This window comes from Asterias rubens, chromosome 2 (assembly GCF_902459465.1).
Source record: "Asterias rubens chromosome 2, eAstRub1.3, whole genome shotgun sequence".
Classification (NCBI taxonomy): domain Eukaryota; kingdom Metazoa; phylum Echinodermata; class Asteroidea; order Forcipulatida; family Asteriidae; genus Asterias; species Asterias rubens.
The window spans coordinates 4,122,073-4,144,485 of record NC_047063.1 but is presented as its reverse complement, the minus strand read 5'-3'; the positions used below and the strand labels follow the sequence as shown (position 1 = coordinate 4,144,485).

General features: G+C 37.3%; 1 protein-coding gene and 2 long non-coding RNA genes across 4 annotated transcripts; 1 reads left to right on the top strand and 2 right to left on the bottom strand.

Moving 5' to 3' along the window:
* Nucleotides 1-4,426: 4,426 nt before the first annotated feature.
* LOC117307414 lies at nt 4,427-7,128 on the top strand. Its single transcript, XM_033792162.1, has 3 exons — nt 4,427-4,444; nt 6,109-6,283; nt 6,611-7,128. The coding sequence occupies exons 1-3, from the start codon at nt 4,427-4,429 to the stop codon at nt 7,126-7,128; spliced, it is 711 nt and encodes a 236-aa protein (XP_033648053.1).
* A 1,907-nt stretch (nt 7,129-9,035) lies between these two features.
* LOC117307223 lies at nt 9,036-10,581 on the bottom strand. The gene is made up of 3 exons (XR_004521053.1): nt 10,476-10,581; nt 9,864-9,960; nt 9,036-9,217 (listed from the first exon to the last, which is right to left on the bottom strand). It is a non-coding gene; the product is annotated as an uncharacterized LOC117307223 (long non-coding RNA).
* Nucleotides 10,582-10,591: 10 nt separating this feature from the next.
* LOC117307222 lies at nt 10,592-18,561 on the bottom strand. Of its 2 annotated transcripts, none has more exons than XR_004521052.1 (6): nt 18,371-18,561; nt 16,520-16,588; nt 15,060-15,128; nt 13,600-13,668; nt 11,669-11,697; nt 10,592-10,627 (listed from the first exon to the last, which is right to left on the bottom strand). It is a non-coding gene; the product is annotated as an uncharacterized LOC117307222 (long non-coding RNA). The 2 variants fall into 2 exon arrangements; XR_004521051.1 differs by lacking the exon at nt 10,592-10,627 and adding an exon at nt 10,717-10,737.
* Between the last annotated feature and the right edge of the window lie 3,852 nt (nt 18,562-22,413).

The following is a 22,413-nucleotide window of genomic DNA, read 5'->3' as shown; positions in this document are numbered from 1 at the left end:
AGTGATATTGCTAAAAAAGTTGAAAAGGAGTTGATTAAGAACTTTGAAGAGTAGTGTTAAGAAAACTTTGAAGAGTGAGAAAAAGACTTGGCAAGATTTGATAATGTGTTAAAAAAAGTGAAAAGGAGTTGATTAAGAACTTGATGAGTAGTGTTTAAGAAAACTTTGAAGAGTTAGGAAAACAACTTAAAAGACTTGTAAGAACAACTTGGACGCTTGGGAAAGACAATTTGGAAGAGTTGATATTGCTAAAAAGGTGAAAAGGAGTTGATTAAGAACTTTGAAGAGTGTGTTTAAGAAAACTTTGAAGAGTTGAGAAAAGACTTGGAAATTTGATACCTAAAAAAAAATGAAAGGAGTTGATTAAACTTTGAAGAGTAGTGTTTAAGAACTTGAAGAGTTAGGAAACAACTTAAAGATTGGAGAGTGAGAAACAGTTTAAATAGAGATTAGACTTGGAGGTTGAGAAAACATTGGCAAGATTTGGTATATGCGAGAGTAGTGTTTAAAAACGTGAAAGAGTTGAAAAACAACTAAAAGACTTGGAACACTTGTTAAGATTTGGTAAGACAATTTGAAGAGTTGATAGTTAAGGAAAACGTGAAAGAGTTGAGAAAACAACTTAAAAGACTTGGGAAACACCTTGTTAAGATTTGGTAAAGACAATTTGGAAGAGTTGGTATTGCTTTTAAAAAATTGAAAAGGAGTCGATTCAGAACTTTGAAGAGTTGCGAAAACAACTTGAAATAGTTGACTAAGAACTTTAAAGTGTAGTGTTTAAGACATGTTGGTAATAACTTAAAATAATTATTAGCATAAAACCTTTCTTGGTGACGAGTAATGGGGAGAGGTTGATGGTATAAAACATCGTGAGAAACGGCTCCCTCTGAAGTGCCGTAGTTTTCGAGAAAGAAGTAACTTTCCACGAATTTGATTCGAGACCTCAGTTTAAGAACTTGATGTCTCGAAATCAACAATCTAAACGCACACAACTTCGTGTGACAAGGGTGTTTTTTTCTTTCATTATTATCTCGCAAGTTCTCAAATTATCTGTGAAGGCTAGTCTTTGATAATTACCAATAGTGTCCACTGTCTTTAAGACAACTAGGAAGAGTTGGGAAAACAACTTAAAAGACTTGGAAAACAATTTGGAACACTTGATGAAGAGCTTGAAAGAGTTGTTGAAAGAACTTGGATGAGTTGATTAAAAACTTGGAAGAGATGTGAAACAACTTAAAAGACTTGGGAAACAACTTCGAAGCTTTGGTAAAGACAATTCGGAAGATTTGATATTGCTAAAAGAAAATTGGAAAAGAGTTGATTAAGAACTTGGGAGAGTTGAATAACTTGGACAAATTTATAAAGAACTTTGAAGAGTTGAGAAAACAAATTGGAAGAGTTGATTAAGAGCTTGGAAGAGGTGACAGAGCTTGGCAGAGCTGAAAAAAGTTAAAAAAGAGTTGAAATAAAAACTTACGACTAGGAGATTACTTGGTAGATACTTTCGGGGGACGATTTCTTGGGAAGGTTTGTCAGGAGTTTTGGGGCGAGAAATAGGATAGTTAAAGGATAGCTCTGATAAAGATTTGCACTCAGGACCGTCGGCCTGGGGCCGCATATGCTCCGTTCCATGTTGTGCGTGTGGCGTGATTTTTCAAGAAAGTTTTTTCATACTCACATGTCCAAATGTAGCTGCAGCTGAAGTTTACTCTGTAGTGTCGTTGTTCAATGATGTGGCGAAGTTAGTAATACATTTGTTATAATACTCACAGGTTCAATGTAGCTATGAATGAAGTTCCATCTGAAGTGTCCTCATCCAAAAGAAGTTCCAATTAGTAAACCCAACACCAGCTTAACTAATCGTTTGGAATGATCAGTTGTTTAATATTAAATATGTCTCAAAGATAACGGGTACCAGAACCAATTTGTAACAAATCAAAAGTTTGAAAGAGTTGAAAAAACAAAAATGAAGTAAAACGAGTCGGAAAAAACAAACACTTAAAAGAGTTCAATGATAATTTGGCTCTTAAAGGCAGTGGACACTATTGGTAATTGTCAAAGACTAACCTTCACAGTTAGTGTATCTCAACATATGCATAAAATAACTAACCTGTGAAAATTTGAGCTCAATCGGTCATCGAATTTGCGAGACAACAATGAAAGAAAAAACACCCTTGTCACACGAAGTTGTGTGCGTTTAGATGGTTGATTTCGAGACCTCAAGTTCTAAATCTGAGGTCTTGAAATAAAATTCGTGAAAAATTACTTCTTTCTTGAAAACTATGGCACTTCAGAGGGAGCTGTTTCTCACAATGTTTTATACCAACAACCTCTCCTCATTACTCGTCACCAAGAAAGGTTTTATGCTAATAATTATTTTGAGTAATTACCAATAGTGTCCACTGCCTTTAAAAACTTAGGTGGACATCTACGAATGGCTTAAAAAGAAAACTTCTCAAATAAGGGAGATATCTGCTAAATACGAAACATGAAAATCGATTAATAGATTGCATGTTTTAAAGTACAACACCAATATGGGAGTGGGCTGGTAATAAAGGCTGGGATGCCCTAATTAGACAAAGGAAAACTTAAAAGATTATCCAGGATTGTCTGACTGCCACTTTTGGAAAAATACTTGGCAAATGATTTTGGGTAAATTTAGTAACATCTTAATTTTGGAGGAACGACACAACATGAGTTTGATAAAATCGCAAGGCTGTAGTCTTGTGGAATTTTTGGCGATAATTTGAGCAAAATTTGATCAAAACGCAAGGCAATAGTCTTGTGGAACTTTTGGGCAAAATTTGAGCAGAATTTGATAAAAACGCAAGTCTTATAGTCTTGAGGAATTATTGGGCACAATCTGAGAAAAATTTGATAAATACGCAAAGCTATATATAGTCTTGTCAAATTTTTGGGGAAAATTTGAGCAAAATTTGATGAATACGCAAGGTTCTGAGTCTTGTGTAATTTTTTTGCACAATTTTAGCAAAACTTGATAAAAACGCAAGGCTTTAAATATATAGTCTTGTGGAATATTTGGGCACAGTTTCATCAAAAACGCCTTGTAATTTTTTATTTTTGCAAACATTTTGCAAAGGTTTATAAATATACAGTGCTTTTTGTTAAATATGCCATGTTGCACTTCGGGCAGATAAGATTGATAAATTTACAAGGCAGTATTTTATACTATATATAGCCTTGTGATTTTTTGTAAATGTTTGAAAAATGTGCAATATGTTGATGGTTGCGAGGCTGCAACAGGTGTCAGCCCTCCATTCTGTTGAGCTTGAACCTTCCTGGGTGACTTCATTGAAGCGCTTAGGGACATGTTTGATTTCTATGTGTTATGCGCTATATAAGAATGGTTAATTATTATTATTATTTATTAAGGCCTCGCCTAAGAACTGACACTGTTGGCTTTGGTGCTGTGTCATGGATGACAATCGTTCCTTTGTAGATGCCACCTCACAGTTGGTTCACATGTAAAACAAAGCAAATATTCTTGCATTAGTCTTGTTTTAATAATCTGATTGAACAGAGTAAGATTGTAGGGCAATCTTATAGTTAAGTAGACCTATACAAGCAATATATTTCAGTTTCAAATTTGGCCTATTCATCCTGGTAAGGTTCGTCTAAAACAGGGCTACCACGTGAAGGTCCCAGGATACCTGCCCCACACGGTTTCCAGATCATCAGGGCCTTTGCACCGCCCGAAGGCGGGTCCGGTCCGCCATCCCAAAAGGAGGGACAGTCCCCTACTGTACTAGCGCGGTCCCTAGTTGGAAAGAACTTAGGGACTACTTCCGTTGGTCAACCATTTGTGATTACACCGGCACCATCCTAGCAGATGAGGAGCCCGAATGCACCTTTAAGATCAACCACTCAGTGGAGCGAGCCGGAAGTAGGACCCCACATGCCACGTGCACGTGTCCAGGTCCCTTTAGTTTTATTCCGCAGGCACCACCATTTCGATCCGCACGCACCACTCGTTCCGCAGGCACCACCAAGTTAGCGCACAAAAAAACGCGTATATGCTTGTTTGCTTGCAAGGGTGTACTTAGGTACAAGATAGTGAGCTACCAAAACAACCCACTACATGTAAAGCATCAAGTATCAACACATGTAAAGCCCGGTTGATACTTCCTGCAAATACCAAATAATTGACAAATGATTTTCGGTAAACATAACATGAGTTTGGAGCTTTCCACATCACAACCAACTGGATGACCAATCCAAACAAAGTCAAGCCTTGGATAAAATTGTCTGTATACAATTGGTTAGGACAGTTTAAGAGAATTTAAGCACAAAAGCAGCTCACAAACATTTGGCTGTTTGAAAATCAGTAAGATGAAAAGTTTTAAGGGACTGGAGAGAGTGTGCTTTTGGGTTGATCAAAAACTTGCAAGAGTTTAATTAAGATAACATGGAAGAAAAGACTTGGGTAAAAAACTAAAAATTGAAAGAGAGTTAAAAAAAGTGGCCAGCCTGATGTTAGAACAGTTAGTCCTAAAAAGAAACGGTAAAGGGGTGGCTTAAAGGCCTCGATAACGAATATGAAAGCATTACAATGCACGCCAACGATTGGTTGAATAAATGTGTTTTTTATGAGTTGTTATCTTTATTGCTGCAGTGTGACTGGCCCTTTAGAATGAAAGAAAGGCTTACATTATACACTCCAGTCCCTTGTGACTTAATACTTGGACAAACTGTGCCTGTGCGGATGACCTGCAGCAACTGTAGCAGTAACTGTGCCGTCACATGGATAACCTGCAGTGGTAAGAATGTAGTATTGAGTTAACTTTTCAGCAAAATATGAAACATGCAAATCGATATAGACTGCATGATATTAAGTACCTTACCAATATGGCAATCAGTCACTCAGGGGAAAAAGGTCAATAAAGCTGGGTTGCCCTAATGAGACAAACATAAACTTTTGGATTACATGCAGGGTAGTCTGAGTATAAAGTTTGTTAACTTGTCAATAAAGCGTCCATTTCAAACAAAAAATGCTTGGTCATAACATGATAATAACAACAGAAAGAGTTGGGGGAGCAGGTACTACCCCCGCTGGTCCCCCTCCCTTGAATATCCAGTCAATTTTGAAAACAAAATCAATTTTAAAGAAGAATGTAAAAAGATCATTGGATTTTCAATTTTATTAATGGTACAAATTCAAGTTCACATTGAGTAGATGTATGGGATCAAACTTCAAGACTTGCCCATTGAAGATAATAGTTGCTGTCACATGAATGGCCTAAAGTGGTTTGAGTGAAATGAGTTTCTAAATAGCACAACCTTTACAGTCACATGGACAGCTTGCAGTGCGTTCCTAGACAAGTCCTAAATTGTTAGACTTTCGTTGTCCTCTGTGCATGCAGCAATTGTGGAAAAAAATCAATTAAAAAAAAAAGGATCCCAAGAGAGAACAATTTATTAAACATGAAACAAATTAGAGTTGAACTATCATTAGATTGCATTCATTTTTAAAAGAATGGCACAAAGTTTGATAATACTTCTCGAATGACTCAGCTCAGGAACAATTTGAAACTGAAAAGAAATTTTTGTTAAGTTGCAAGTGTCCGAGGAATCGATAGGGTGAAAAAAAAAAAATGTGATATGACGTCTGTGCACGGGACAAGTTTTGTTTGATTAGACAAATTAAGATTAAAAATGGGATAAAACTTCAAGACTTACCCATTGAAGATAATAGTTGCAATCACATGGATGACCTATAGTGGTTAAAGTGAAGCATTGAGTTTCTAGATAGCACAGCCTGTACAGTCACATGGATAGCCTGCAGTGAATTTCAGAATTAAGAAAAACATGACATTATCAACACATTTTTAAAATTCACAAGATTTGTAAGTTTTTAAAAGACAGTTGACAAAACATTACCAACTTGTTGTGAAAACTAAGAAATGGCACATAGGCTCTGGAAAAAATATTGTTTGAAGCTTTGCATGGTGTGGAGAGATGAGAAGAAGCTATAAATAAATAGTAAACTGACGTGTACAACCATGTGTAAACCTCTTAGGGCGAGTGTTGGCTCTAAAAAGAGCCAGTTGGGTCTCGACGTTTTGAACAGTATACTTTGCTCGTCTTCAGGAGAATGCTGGACTGCTGCCGGTGGTGGAGCTTCAGTGGCACCTACCTAAGAAGCAGGCAACATCGCCAAACTACGCCTTCAAGCCGATCCTACACTACCAGACTGCACAAGCCTCACTCCAGAACAAGTCCACGACCTCCTCATCACCTGCGTCTCTGCTCCCAGCTTCAGGTGGCGAGACAAATTCTACGAACAAACCTCTGGGGCCGCCATGGGATCTCCTCTATCCCCGGTCCTGGCGGATTTGTTCATGGAGGCATTTGAACTAGATACAATCGAGAATGGTGATCTTCACCCCAACCTCTGGCTCCACTACATTGACGACACCTTGTGGTTAGGCCCCACAGCAAGACAACACCCCAAGAGTTCCTCCATCACCTGAACAGTCAACATCCACGCATCCACTTCACCATGGAACAAGAACAAAACAACACTATCTCCTTCCTCACAGACAAGTAACAAGACAATTATATGGGATTTTGAGGCATTTAACTCGACAAGATGATGGCACTCTAGCTCACACGGTACACCGCAAGCCAACACACACCGACAGATACCTTCACAACTCTTCATTCCATCATCTTCGCTTCAAGTCCGCTGTCTGCAACACCTTGGCCTGCCGGGCCTTCAACACCTGTGAGAAGGGCAGCTTGAAGCAGGAACTACACCACATCAAGACATCACCTCAACTCGACAGATACAAGACATTCAACCTCAGCAAACCCAAGACAAGCCTCAACCCAGATGAACGACCAGAGTTCAAAGGCTGCAATCACCCTCCCATCGGCCACACTTCTCACAATCTTCAACGTATCTTTAGTCAAGCTCAAGTCAAGACCTTCCACAGAGCACCAAGCAAGATTCAAGTATCACTCCATACACACAAGGAAAAGCAAGATACTCAAGACAGAGCCGGCGTTTACCATATTCCCTGTGATTGCGGTATAGTACACATCGGGGAAACCGGCCACAACATCTCAACAAGAGTCAAAAAATGGCCAACCATGTTAATAAGGTGAAAACCCAAAGAGATATTACCTCAGTGCATGGGACCAGTTTTAATTGATGAGACAAAGTAAAGTTCAAATTGAATAGATATGGATAAAACTTTAAGACTAACCCATTGAAGATAATATTTGCCTCACAGTGAACTACAGTGGTTGGAATGAAGCATCGAGTTTCTAGATAGAACAACCTTTAAGCTACAGTCACGTGGATAGCATGCAGTGGATTTTTAGACATGTTCCAAGTTGTTAGACTTTCATCATCGTTGCAGGCAGCAGCTAACTCTGTCAAAGAACAACCAGCCTTGCAAAAGAGACAGAATTAAGAAATACATGACATTATTAAAAAGCACAAAACTGATTAGTTTTTGAAAAATAAGAAATGGCACATAGGCTTTGAAAATAAGTAAGGATCGAAAAACACTAGGTTATGCAGTTTCAAGGGGCTGGGCAGCTAAAAACTTATTTTTTTCAGAGTTGGGGGGCGGGGAGCCATGGCCCCCGTGATAAGCCCTTGTTCTTTGACAAGTTTGAAGAAGAAAAACAAACTAATTTTAAAAGAAGGATCGCAAGAGAGTACACTATTTTTTTTACATTTGAAACAAATGAGAGTTGAACTATCATTAGATTGTTATTTTGTTTAAAAGGCAGTGGACACTGTTGGTAATTTCTCAAAATAGTTATCATCAGAAAACCTTTCTTGACTACAAGTAACGGGGAGAGGTTAATAGTATAAAACATACTCTGAAGTGACGTAGTTTTCGAGAAAGAAGTAATTTCCACGAATTTGATTTTGAGACCTCAAAAATTTACCCAAAATCACGAATTTGATTTTGAGACCTAAACAATTTACACTAAATCAGTATGTGAACAATTACACATAAAAAACAATACATTTTAGTTGCAAGTGTCCGAGGACTGGATCAGGTAACAAAGCACCAAAGAGATATGACCTTAGTGAACGTGACAAGCTTTGTTGTTTGATGTGACAAGTTAAAGCTCAAATTTAGTAGATATGGATAAAACTTACCCATTGCAGATAATAGTTGCTGTCACATGAATGAACTACAGTGTTTGGAGTTAAGCAGGAAGTTTCTATATCACAACCTTTATAGCAACTTGGGTAGCCTGCAGTGAATTCCTATACATTTTCCAAGGTGTTCAACTTTCATCATCTGTGCAGGCAGCAGCCAACTCTGTCAAAGAAACAACCAGCATGGTAACAGAGACAGAATCAAGACATATACATGAAAGTATCAAGCACATTATTCAAAATCACAAGATTGGTTTGTTTTTTTTAAAGACAGTTGACTAAACTGTACCAACATGTTGTTGAAATTAAGAAATGGCACATTTGCTCTGGAAAACTATTTAAGGATTGAAATCACAAGGTTAAGAAGTTTCAGGGGACTGGGCAGCTTCAGCTTTTTACATCTAGGGTTGTCTGATTATTAGGTTTGTTAACCTCTCAATCTGGCGCCAATTTCAAATATAAAATGTAACAATCCTAACTTAACAAAAAACCTTGGTTTTCAGAGTTGTTAGGGGGAGGCAAGCCCCCCTGATCGGCCATTGATTATATTGACAAATTGAACAAAAAATATAATTAAAAGAGAAGGATCCCAAGAAAGAACAATTTATTAAACTTGAAACAAATGGATCTTGAACTGTTATTAGATTTTCAATCTTTCTAAAAGAATGGCACTAACTTTGGTAATGTTGCATGAATGACACAAAGTCAGCCTGGGAACAATTTAAAGGTTACAAAAACATTTCTTTAGTTACCAGTGTCCCAGGACTTGATAAGGTAAAAAAAACTAGAGATATCTAACCCCAGTAAACAGGACAAGTTTCGTTTGATGAGGCGAAGTAAAGTTCAAATTTAGTAGACATTGGATAAAAACTTGAAGACTTGCCAATTGAAGATAATGGTCCCTGTCACATGGATGAACTACAGTGGTTAAAGTGAAGCGTTGAGTTTCTAGATAGCACAACCTTTACAGTCACATGGATAGCCTGCAGTGAGTTTTTAGACATGTTCCAAGTTGTTAGACTTTCATCATCTGTGCAGGCAGCAGCAAACTCTGTCAAAGAAACAACCAGCCTGGCAACAGGGACAGAATAAAGAAATACGTGACAATATTAAAAATCACAAGATTGGTAAGTTTTTGAAAGACAGTTGACAACACAGCACCAACCTGTCTTTGTGAAAACTAAGAAATGGCACATTTGCTCTTAAAGAAATTATTTAAGGATTGAAAAACACAAGGTTAAGAAGTTTCAAATGACTGGACAGCTTTAGCTTTTAACATCTAGGGTTGTCTGATTATTAAGTGTGTTTAAAGAAACATGTTGCATTGGATCAGTAGAATTGATCTTTAAAAAGCGTTTGAAACTGTATGTTATGAAATGCATATGGTTAAATAGATAATTCTAAAGTAGAATACAATAATCCACACAAAAACGCCTTGAATTTGCACGGTTTTCCTTTTATGTTTAGGTTGCAAACAAACACGGTTGGCCAAAGTTTCAATGGAATGGGCAGCATAAGCTTTTTACATCTAGGGTTGTTGATTATTATGTTTGTAAACCTCTCAATCTGGCATCTATTTCAATTTTGTTTTTTACATACCTAACTTAATAAAAACACGATGGAGAGAGATATGGCCTGTGTATGGGGACAAGTTTTGTTTGACTAGACAAATCAAAGTTCAATTTAAGTTGATATGGGATAAACCTTCAAGACTTACCCATTGAAGATAATAGTTGAAGTGAAGCAGTGAGTATACAAATGGGTGACTTGCCATGGTTGGAGTGGAGCAGTAACTGTTCTGTCACAAGGATAACCTGCAGTGGTAAGAATGTAAGCATTGACTTCTCTAATCAGCAAGATATGAAACATGCAAGTTTTTGGATTGTATGTTTCAAGAATAACAACATTATGGCATCAAAGGGAACACAGTTTTAAAAAGCTGGTATGACCTAAACAGGCAAAAGGAAAACGTTATAACACTCCTAACAGAATAAAACAAAATTATATTTTAGATTTTTTTTTTGGGGGGGGAGGGGTGGTCCTGTTCCCTCCCTTGATTATTTTGTCAATTAATCAGAAATTAAAGAAGAATCCCAAGAGATCATTGAATTTGAAAATTCTTTTAAAGAATTGCACAAACTTTGCTAAATTATTTCATGATTGACACAAAATCAGCTTAGGACCAATTTTTAAGTGAAACAAATTTTTAATTTAGTGTCCGAGAACTAGATGGTAAAAACCAACAGAGAGATATGACCTCAGTGCACAAGACAATTTTTGTATGATGAGACAAAGTAAAGTAGATATGGGATCAAACTTCAAGACTTACCCTTTGAAGACAATAGTTGTTGACCTACAGTGTTCGTAGTGAAGCATTGAGTTCCTAGATATCACAACCTTTACATGGATAGCCTGCAGTGAATTTCTAGACACGTTCCAAGTTGTTAGGCTTTCATCATCTGTGTAGGCAGCAGCCAACTCCTAGAAACAACCAGCATGGCAAACAGAGATAGAATAAAAAAATACACGACATGACATAAAGGAACACATTGCCTTGGATCAGTCGAGTCTGTGTAGGCAGCAGCCAACTCCTAGAAACAACCAGCATGGCAAACAGAGATAGAATAAAAAAATACACGACATGACATAAAGGAACACGTTGCCTTGGATCAGTCGAGTTGGTCTTTAAAAAGCGTTTGAAATGCGTTTGTTATAAAATGCATATGGTTAGAAAGACATTTTAAAAGAAGAATATTAGGATCCACACAAACATGCCTCAAAATTGCACGGTTTTCTTAATACGTCGTGGGGAAACATGGTCAGCCATTTTGTGGGGTCAACATTTTGACATAAAATGGCTAACCGTGTTAGTTCGCGACGTTAAAGGAAAAAACTTGCAATTTTAAAAGTAGAATATAATGATCCACACAAGTATCACTCGGAATTGCATGGTTTTCCTTTCCTTGTCGACTAACACGGTCGGCCATTCGTAGGAGTAAACATTTTTACAAACGGTTTCCAATGCTTTTCAAAGACCAACTCGACTGACCCAAGGCAACGTGTTCCTTGAACAACTATATTATATTATTGGTAAGTTTGTAAAGACAAATTTTTGAGTATTAAAAATGTAATATGGTGTAGGCCCTAACATTAGCTTTTGAGAGTTGCGCAGGCACTGGGATACAGTTTGTGAGTTGAAAAAAAATCATGAGGTTGTCTGTGAGAAATGGGCCATCATGCGTGGTGAAAATTAAAGATCACAACATCAGCGTGTAAAACCTTTTCCAGCTGAAACTTCAGTAAATTGGCAAGTTTATAGGAATAGACATCATGAGCCACCAGGAACATATACAGCACAATATAGGCTATAATTTGAACAACTAAAATCAATTCAGTTTTTAAATAACAGGTTGGCAAGAGAATTAACAAAAATTGAACTCCAGAACAAATTGTTTTTATTTAAGGTTTTTTAAATTTTGTAAATAGGCCTTATAACGAACGAATAAAGGAAAAAGACCTCACCTGAAAGACAGTGCCATTATGTATTTCCACTGGAAAAAAAACGTATGGACAATTAAATTTTTTCGAGGCTTTACAAACAGCAGAAAACAACAATTCTTTTATAAAATCGACTTAAAATTTAACAAGAAAGCACATGAACCAATTGAACCTGCGCCCGAATGCAACCGTTGCTTACCTAGCTATGCTATTTTACAGACTTTCTAAATTTTTCGATCAAAAAAAAAAAAAAAAAAAAAAAAAAGAGAGAAAAAAAAGATTTTTTTGTATTAACTGCATTTTTTTGTAAATACCACAGAGATGCAAACACTTAATTCCGTAAAAAAAACAGCACGCAGCATTCGCGATGTTAAACAAACTTTATCTAATGAACGACGTGCACTGTCATTGAAGACAGAAAAAAACTCATCGCGGTGAACGTTTGCCGCTGCACACACACACACACACATGTGAAGCCTGAAAAAGCGGCTGAACCAATTTCTACAAGAAACTCTAGAATGTATGCGGTATAAGGTGCCTTGCTACACGTGACGTCATAGTAGGCAAATCCTATGTCAGAAGGCACTAAACAACTTGAAGTGTGAAATTTCAGAAAATACATTTGCTTGGGAAAGTTTTTGAAGGTTTAAAAACGTTTGGTCAAGAAGTTTAGAGGGACCGGCTACGTAGTTTTGGAAACATAATGGATGGTATAAAATTGGCATTTGGGATACAGATTGAGAGTTTAACAAAATCAATATGTTGGCAAGTCTAGGGCTACATGCAATGGGAAAATAAAAGATTACATTAGCCGCTTCTGAACAATTTGGGTGCTAAATATCAGTACATCAGCAATATTGTGAGAAATAGACATCATGAGCCTAAAAAACAACCATTTTATTAATATAGCAGAACATCCGTAATAAATTGAACATAGATTGTCTGGATACAAATGAGCAAACAAACAAAATCAAATTAAATTGCAATTTTTTTTAAATGTGCATAAAATAACAAACCTGTGAAAATTTGAGCTCAATTGGTCGTCGAAGTTGCGAGATAATAATGAAAGAAAAAACACCATTGTCACACTAAGTTGTGTGCTTTCAGATGCTTGATTTTGAGACCTCAAAATCTAATTCTGGGGTCTCGAAATAAAATTCGTGGAAAATTACTTCCTTCTCGAAAACCATGTCGCTTCAGAGGGAGCCTTTTCTCACAATGTTTTATACTATCAACAGCTCCCCATTACTATTACACCAAGTAAGGTTTTATGCCTACATTCGATTAAATTAAATTAAATAAAATAATACGGTTATTCCATACACTTGTTGAAAACATAAAAAAAAATGGTGAGCATTAAAGACACTGGACACTTTTGGTAATTGTCAAAGACCAGGGGTGCGTTCTACTTGCGCAAACGACTCAAAACTGCTCACGCAAACGTTATCTTTGGAACAATTGGTGCTCATTACGTCAATATGGCGGCGCCCTCAAATGAAGATGGCGCGCACCGAACGTAGTATTTTTTTAAAACCGCTCACCAACACCTCAGAAGTATGTTCGCCTTAAGTTGCCAAAGTTCGCCAACGGTGGCAGCACACAACTCGTTCCACTTGAAATTGTTGGCGAACGTGCGCAACTGTTGGCAACGTTCGCCCGAGTGGAACGCAACCCAGTCTTCTCACTTGGTGTATCTCAACATATGCATGAATTATCAAACCTGTGGGAATTTGAGCTCAATTGGTCGTCGAAATAGCGAAATAATAATGGAAGGAAAAACACGGACAAGACAAACACACAATGACAATACAAAACGCTGACGACAAAATACAAAGAATATAAAACCAGGCTTACTGAAGACGACAAATGTAAATAGATAAGTGGAGAGAAAAGCAATGTTACATAGTGGGAGAGGAGGACTCCTTTGTATGCTAATAATTATTTTGAGTACTTACCATTAGTGTCCACTTCCTTTAAAAACTCTTCAGGTACTGAACGATTTGCGCAGTATTAGCCCAGGGAACCTTAACAGAGAAAGCACAACATCAGTTTTAAGACAGTTTCAGCGAAGAAAAATATTCAGCAAATTTTGATAGATTGGTCAACATGTTTTGGTGAAATGTCTAAAGATGGTGTAAACATTGGTTTTTGAGAGTTGGGCCAGCACTTTGATGCAGTTTGATAGTTGAAAAAAAAATCATAAGGTTGGCAAGGATTGAGGGATGGCACAACATGCGTGGGGAAAATAAATATTACAACATCCACTTGTGAACAATTTGAGAGCTGAAATATCAATACAATGGCAAATTTTTGAGGAAGAGCAAGAAATAGGTTATCCAATCCTAGTGTACAGTATTTTTGTATTTTAGTCTTTGGTTATTTGGTATTGAAATGGTACCTAAAAACTTTTCTTGATTACAAGTAATGGGGAGAGGTTGATAGTATAAAACATTGTGAGAAACGGCTCCCTCTGAAGTGACGTAGGGAAAAGTTTCCATATGGCACCACCACTTTTTCAATCGAAATGAAATAATATAGTATCTCATTCACCTCAATGCGTTATTCCTTTTTGTAAAAATTAGTCAAAAAGTGGTGGCGCCATACAGAAAGTTATCCTGACGTAGTTTTCGAGAATTTCAGAAAGAAGTAATTTTGATTTTGAGACCTCAGATTTAGAATTTGAGGCCTCAAAATCACTTGGTGTATCTCAACATATGCATGAATTATCAAACCTGTGGGAATTTGAGCTCAATTGGTCGTCGAAATAGCGAAATAACAATGGAAGGAAAAACACTGTTGTCACACAAGTTGTGTGCTTTCAAATGCTTGATTGCGAGACCTCAAATTCTAAATCTGAGGCCTCAAAATCAAAATCATGGAAAAATTACTTCTTTCTTGAAAACTACATCATTTCAGAGGGAGCCAGCGGCACACTGTTTTACACTGTCCACATCTCCCCATTACTCGATACCAAGTAAGGTTTTATGCTTAAAATTATTTTGAGTATTTAACAATAGTGTCCACTGCCTTTAAACAGTACATGAAAATGTATCAAAATCTAGAGCGCATTAAATTATAGAGAAACAATATAATTTCAAAGCAAATATTAAATTAATAACTAGGAATTAACTATGTACAAGAGAGGAGCGAGGGCATGAGGCTGTGAGAATAAGCCGAGGCTTGTAGACAACAGCCTTTATACAGACAGACTAACAAACAAACAAAAAGCGAAGAAGAAACAAGGACAAGACAAACACACAATGACAATACAAAACGCTGACGACAAAATACAAAGAATATAAAACCAGGCTTACTGAAGACGACAAATGTAAATAGATAAGTGGAGAGAAAAGCAATGTTACATAGTGGGAGAGGAGGACTCCTTTGTATGCTAATAATTATTTTGAGTACTTACCATTAGTGTCCACTTCCTTTAAAAACTCTTCAGGTACTGAACGATTTGCGCAGTATTAGCCCAGGGAACCTTAACAGAGAAAGCACAACATCAGTTTTAAGACAGTTTCAGCGAAGAAAAATATTCAGCAAATTTTGATAGATTGGTCAACATGTTTTGGTGAAATGTCTAAAGATGGTGTAAACATTGGTTTTTGAGAGTTGGGCCAGCACTTTGATGCAGTTTGATAGTTGAAAAAAAAATCATAAGGTTGGCAAGGATTGAGGGATGGCACAACATGCGTGGGGAAAATAAATATTACAACATCCACTTGTGAACAATTTGAGAGCTGAAATATCAATACAATGGCAAATTTTTGAGGAAGAGCAAGAAATAGGTTATCCAATCCTAGTGTACAGTATTTTTGTATTTTAGTCTTTGGTTATTTGGTATTGAAATGGTACCTAAAAACTTTTCTTGATTACAAGTAATGGGGAGAGGTTGATAGTATAAAACATTGTGAGAAACGGCTCCCTCTGAAGTGACGTAGGGAAAAGTTTCCATATGGCACCACCACTTTTTCAATCGAAATGAAATAATATAGTATCTCATTCACCTCAATGCGTTATTCCTTTTTGTAAAAATTAGTGAAAAAGTGGTGGCGCCATACAGAAAGTTATCCTGACGTAGTTTTCGAGAATTTCAGAAAGAAGTAATTTTGATTTTGAGACCTCAGATTTAGAATTTGAGGCCTCAAAATCACTTGGTGTATCTCAACATATGCATGAATTATCAAACCTGTGGGAATTTGAGCTCAATTGGTCGTCGAAATAGCGAAATAACAATGGAAGGAAAAACACTGTTGTCACACAAGTTGTGTGCTTTCAAATGCTTGATTGCGAGACCTCAAATTCTAAATCTGAGGCCTCAAAATCAAAATCATGGAAAAATTACTTCTTTCTTGAAAACTACATCATTTCAGAGGGAGCCAGCGGCACACTGTTTTACACTGTCCACATCTCCCCATTACTCGATACCAAGTAAGGTTTTATGCTTAAAATTATTTTGAGTATTTAACAATAGTGTCCACTGCCTTTAAACAGTACATGAAAATGTATCAAAATCTAGAGCGCATTAAATTATAGAGAAACAATATAATTTCAAAGCAAATATTAAATTAATAACTAGGAATTAACTATGTACAAGAGAGGAGCGAGGGCATGAGGCTGTGAGAATAAGCCGAGGCTTGTAGACAACAGCCTTTATACAGACAGACTAACAAACAAACAAAAAGCGAAGAAGAAACAAGGACAAGACAAACACACAATGACAATACAAAACGCTGACGACAAAATACAAAGAATATAAAACCAGGCTTACTGAAGACGACAAATGTAAATAGATAAGTGGAGAGAAAAGCTATGTTACATAGTGGGAGAGGAGGACTCCTTTGTATGCTAATAATTATTTTGAGTACTTACCATTAGTGTCCACTTCCTTTAAAAACTCTTCAGGTACTGAACGATTTGCGCAGTATTAGCCCAGGGAACCTTAACAGAGAAAGCACAACATCAGTTTTAAGACAGTTTCAGCGAAGAAAAATATTCAGCAAATTTTGATAGATTGGTCAACATGTTTTGGTGAAATGTCTGAAGATGGTGTAAACATTGGTTTTTGAGAGTTGGGCCAGCACTTTGATGCAGTTTGATAGTTGAAAAAAAAAATCATAAGGTTGGCAAGGATTGAGGGATGGCACAACATGCGTGGGGAAAATAAATATTACAACATCCACTTGTGAACAATTTGAGAGCTGAAATATCAATACAATGGCAAAATTTTGAGGAAGAGCAAGAAATAGGTTATCCAATCCTAGTGTACAGTATTTTTGTATTTTAGTCTTTGGTTATTTGGTATTGAAATGGTACCTAAAAACTTTTCTTGATTACAAGTAATGGGGACAGGTTGATAGTATAAAACATTGTGAGAAACGGCTCCCTCTGAAGTGACGTAGGGAAAAGTTTCCATATGGCACCACCACTTTTTCAATCGAAATGAAATAATATAGTATCTCATTCACCTCAATGCGTTATTCCTTTTTGTAAAAATTAGTGAAAAAGTGGTGGCGCCATACAGAAAGTTATCCTGACGTAGTTTTCGAGAATTTCAGAAATAAGTAATTTTGATTTTGAGACCTCAGATTTAGAATTTGAGGCCTCAAAATCACGCATACAAGGATAACCCCGTATATGACGCCACCACTTTTTCACTCATTTATACAAAAAGGGATATCTCATTGCGGTAAATTAGATACTATATTATTTCATATCAAAAGAAAAGTGGTGGCGCCATACTGACATTTTTCCACACACAACTTTGTGTGACCATGGTGCGACAAGAGTGTTTTTTCTTCCATTAATATCTCGCAACTTCGATGATTGAGCTCAAATTTTCACAGATTTGTTATTTTGTGCACATGTTGACATACACCAACTGTGAACTTAGTCTTTGACAATTACTAATAGTGTCCAGGTCTTTAAACAAATAATGTTATATTTCTTTATATTTTTCAAAAATATTATGCTCTAATTTTAAGAATTAGCACAAAATCAACGCTATACAACCATGAAGGTAGAACTCTTCCTCAATGGTACAACAGCGTCTTTAATTTCACTGGGTACTGGATGAGTTGGACGGATGGGTTGTATGATGATGGTGTATGTGAGGCTAGGGTGGTTGTTGCGATTGCGAACGACCATGACTCTGGCCCGCACAACCTCACAGTCAATCAGGTTTTTTGATAATGGCCTTCACGTCTCTAAATGCATATCGAAAACACAAAATTCCATCAACACAAATTATTAAAGGCAGTGGACACTATTGGTAATTGTCAAAGACTAGCCTTCACAGTTGGTGTATCTCAACATATGCATAAAATAACTAACCTGTGAAAATTTGAGCTCAATCGGTCATCGAAATTGCGAGATAAAGTATGAAAGGAAATAAACACCCTTGTCACACGAAGTTGTGTGCGTTTAGATGGTTGATTTCGAGACCTAAAGTTCTAAATGTGAGGTCTCGAAATCAAATCCGTGGAAAATTACTTCTTTCTCGAAAACTATGGCACTTCAGAGGGAGCCGTTTCTCACAATGTTTTATACCATCAACCTCTCCCCATTACTTTTTACCAAGTAAGGTTTTATGCTAATAATTATTGTGAGCAATTACCAATAGTGTCCACTGCCTTTAATAGGCCTAGGCCTATGCTCTGTTCAAAAATAATCTTCACTATTTTGTGGATATGATCATAAAAAAAACAAGGAAACGTAACTTACGGTTTATTGTTATGTTGGGGCTGGGGTCTCTATATGCAGCAACACTTGCACTGAAGTTGATCACTACTATCTGTTACACTAGACAAATGACATTTCCTCATTGCTGCTGTTGAGAACTCAATCTTTTTGATGCAAAGTACACTTCGCTTTTTGCAGGACAACTAAAAGCTCAGCCTCTTGAGGCTGCGACAAAGAAATACTTGAAACCCCCAATCACATCGAACTCGTTCTCAACACGTGCAAAAAAATGTATTCTCAGTGCAGGACGTGGTTATTCAAACTCACTCTCAACTATCGCGATCCCTCGCTCGCTCCCCTCACCGAGCTGAAGCTAGCCGACTTTCTGGCTAGATTTTCTACCGCCAGCTGGCCGCGTATTCCGGACACAAGGGAAAATAGAACCCATGCATTTAAAGGCGTGGAATTTTGGCCTCCCACCCTTTCTAATTTTAACGATTTTTTTAATTGTATGTAACTTCGAGTATTTTTTTCTTCACAATTCATAAGAAACATATCAGTGGAACAATAATTATATCAATTCGTTGAATAATTAACCAGTAATTAGCGGGCATAATTAAATACCTCATCATCCAGACTATAAAAACAAATCTGCTATTAAATTTGCACTCACACCCAACTAAATCATGATAAATGTACCCTTTATGTTGCATATGAAGATGAACAAATTATTATAACATAATACGATAGACCATACCTCTGGGCAGACTTCGAGGAAGCTCAATCGGTCCACTAACTACAATACATAGAATACACGCTAGAATACACGCCGTGCTGACACACATCACAGTGGAAGTGTGTACAGCCGGGAGCAAAATGACTGATATAGGTGCCGGTCGAATGGTCATAGAGCAAGCCCTTGCTCTACGCATAGAGAAAGGACTGTGGTGCTGGTCGAATGGCCATCGTGTAGCATCATAGAGGCCTTGCTCTACGGTAGCATACAGCATGCATCATAGAGCAAGCCCTTGCTCCACGGTAGCATGCAGCATGCATCCTATAGCCCTTGCTCCACGGTAGCATGCTTACATGTATTCCTGACTGATTCCTGTGTGTCAATAGGACTATACTGTGGGCATGTTGCCGTGTGGTGAATGGGTGAACCATCATGCTTAGTCCGGGCAGGCGGTAGGCCTACACACTGTCTGGTATTTCGAAATATTTTCATTCAACATACGATCTGCTCAAGCAATTCTAAAATAATGTTCACTCGACAAAATTTTCAAATTTTCCCTCAAAAATCAACAAAGGCTATGCCTAGTGTAGTTATTAAATTAGTTCCTGAAAATAAAACAATTTTGCCCTAAAAGCATCTAACTTTGCCCTCAAATGAATACAAAGAGGCACACCACAGGCCACTTGAGATATGTAGGGTGATAATTTAAAAACTTGACAAAATTTAATCAAATAAATATGAACAAAGAGTAAAATTAACACAAGGAGTACAACACATTAACTTTGGGTAATATGAGGGGTGCCAATTGGCACGGCATGTAGAGTCTATAGTGACCAGCCAGACTTTTTAATCTTCGCTGCCTGGCTCTTGTAAACGTAGGGTGCGTTCTATTAGCTTCCCCGGGTCGACCCCGGTGTGTGGCGTTTTCTTTTTCCAGGACGAACGTGTGCAGATAATTACCCACGTTCGTCCTGGGGAAAAAACCGCCACACACCGGGGTAGACCCAGGAAAGCTAAACGAACGCACCCACACTTTCGCATCAGGCGAGCGCCCTCTTTAAATTGTTTACGCGTTTACTTAATTTGCATAAATTTCAAGCTTCTTTAGTTTGCTTTGCGCTTGTAAGTAATTTGCCTAATGTATTCAGTTTGTGTATTCATAGGACAAGACATTCCATGAATACTAAAATAGTACCCGGGAAAAGCAAGTGGTAGCAGAACCACACTCTCACATTTGGTACGATTGGTGCCACACCTTATTAATTTGTCGCCGGGCTGCGAAGTATTATACATTCATTGAGCCGCGCTTCCGTGGGTAGATAACCCCAACTTTGGAGGCACTGAGTGAGAGGAAACAAGATCCCCGTAAGTACTTGTAGCTTAAATTTATTTAATAACGTGTACTACTCTAGGTTTTACTTGCACCCTCCAATATTAATAAATTTATGACGGAAATTTGATCTTTGGACCATTGGCAAGAGTCCAAATTGGTTTATTACCGGACACATAGGTTCAAGATTTGTTCTTTGGATCTAGCTAAGACCTTGGGAAGTCTTAAAGTGATATACATGGTTAACTTGGCACAAGATTTATTCATTGATTTTTATGATTTATCTAAGGCGTTATTGTTATAAACATGTTTCATTGTATGGAAACGTAAACCTGCCGAACTCACATATTTTGCAGATTGAAACGGAGATTTGTCTTATTGAATTAAAGGCAGATATTTACAAGTTGCATAACTTAACTGTCTTTAAATAAGGGAATCAATGTGTGGTGAAGATGTTTTCAACTAGTGGTTTAATCCCAATGAGGCCTGTTTCTTGATAATTTTACCGAGACGAAGTCAAAAAGTAAAATAAATGCACAAATTGTAATTGTTCAAAGATTTCTTTCACGGAACACCCCTCCAGCTATGAAATGGTAAAGGCCCTCGGGTAAACAACTACTTATAAGGGAATGCTGTGCGCGTCGTGCGTATCGCGTGATGGGGCACAACTGTTTCAGCCGTTGCTCTCGACCAATAGGAATGAAGAAACTGTCTTATATGCACAGGTGCAAGCTTGCGTGTCACGCCCATGTTTCGACACTTTTTACTGGTCATAAACAAAGGTTTGTACACACCCAAGTGATGCGCTCTCCACCAATAGGAATAGTTGTGTAAATTAAATTTACTTAATTCTGTTTCTTTCTTTTAACTTTCAGAGAACCGTTCTGACTGTCGTTTTTTTTTTTTTTTTTTTTTTGGGGGGGGGGGGTTCTATGTGAACATAACTTTCAACTGTAAATAAGCACCCAATAAAGAAACTATAACTTTAAAATCCATCTCGTTGTCACTACCTGAACAGTAGCCTTGCAACTCGGTTACATATACTCAAATGGCCACTGGACTAAGATGAACTCAAAAAGGCATACCAATCACTTTGGCTATGGGGGGGGGGGGGGGGGGGGGGGTTGGATTGCCAATTGGCGACCTTCCTTAAGAGTCTATACTCAATTGTGTGCACTACCAGTGAGGGAAATACATCATGTACTAGTTTTTGCGCGCACACAGTTTGAATGCTGGTCATTTTTAACGTTGACTTTAAAGTAAAAATTTGACCAGGAGTTAAAGTCAAACTGGTACCACTGTGCTAAAGTTTTAGACGGTTGACAGACCTAAAAAGCCAGAAGTAACAAATGTTGACCAAAGTATAAGTAGTGCCACATTGCACCCTTCATGAAAGAGTATATACTCCCATGTACGGAGAGTTAAAAGAATAAAATTCACTTTGATTGTGAGGGTGCCAATTGGCAACCTTTTTGAAGAGTCTATACTCGTATATACAGAGAGTGAAATGAATAAAAAAGGCATACCTGCCATAAATTTACTTTGGGTATTAGAGGTGCCAATTGGAAAACTTGACAAAGTGTATACTCATAAGTACAGAGGGTAAAATAAATACAAAAAGGCGTTACATAAAGTCACTTATTTGTTATATGCGTTACTATCTCTCTCTAAAAATGTGCGTTTAAGGGTTACTTTTACTTTCTTTGTCATTTGTTGAACCAGTGCGGCATTTTAAAGCAGTTTGGGTTCTCCAAACTCTTCTTAAAGGAATGTTACAGAATTGGTAAGAGACGAAAATCGTGAAGATCACAGATTTACATAAAACTTACACGGTCTATTGATGATGATAGTAGAAAACATCCCTTGAAATATTTCTGTCTGAAATTTCATATTTGATGAGACATAAATAATATATATTATATAATGTTCTTTATCCCCGATGCAAATTTAACATTTCTCATTATAAATAATCTAGTTTCGCGTTTGTAGTTTATCGCTCAGGGAGCAGCTTATTCATTT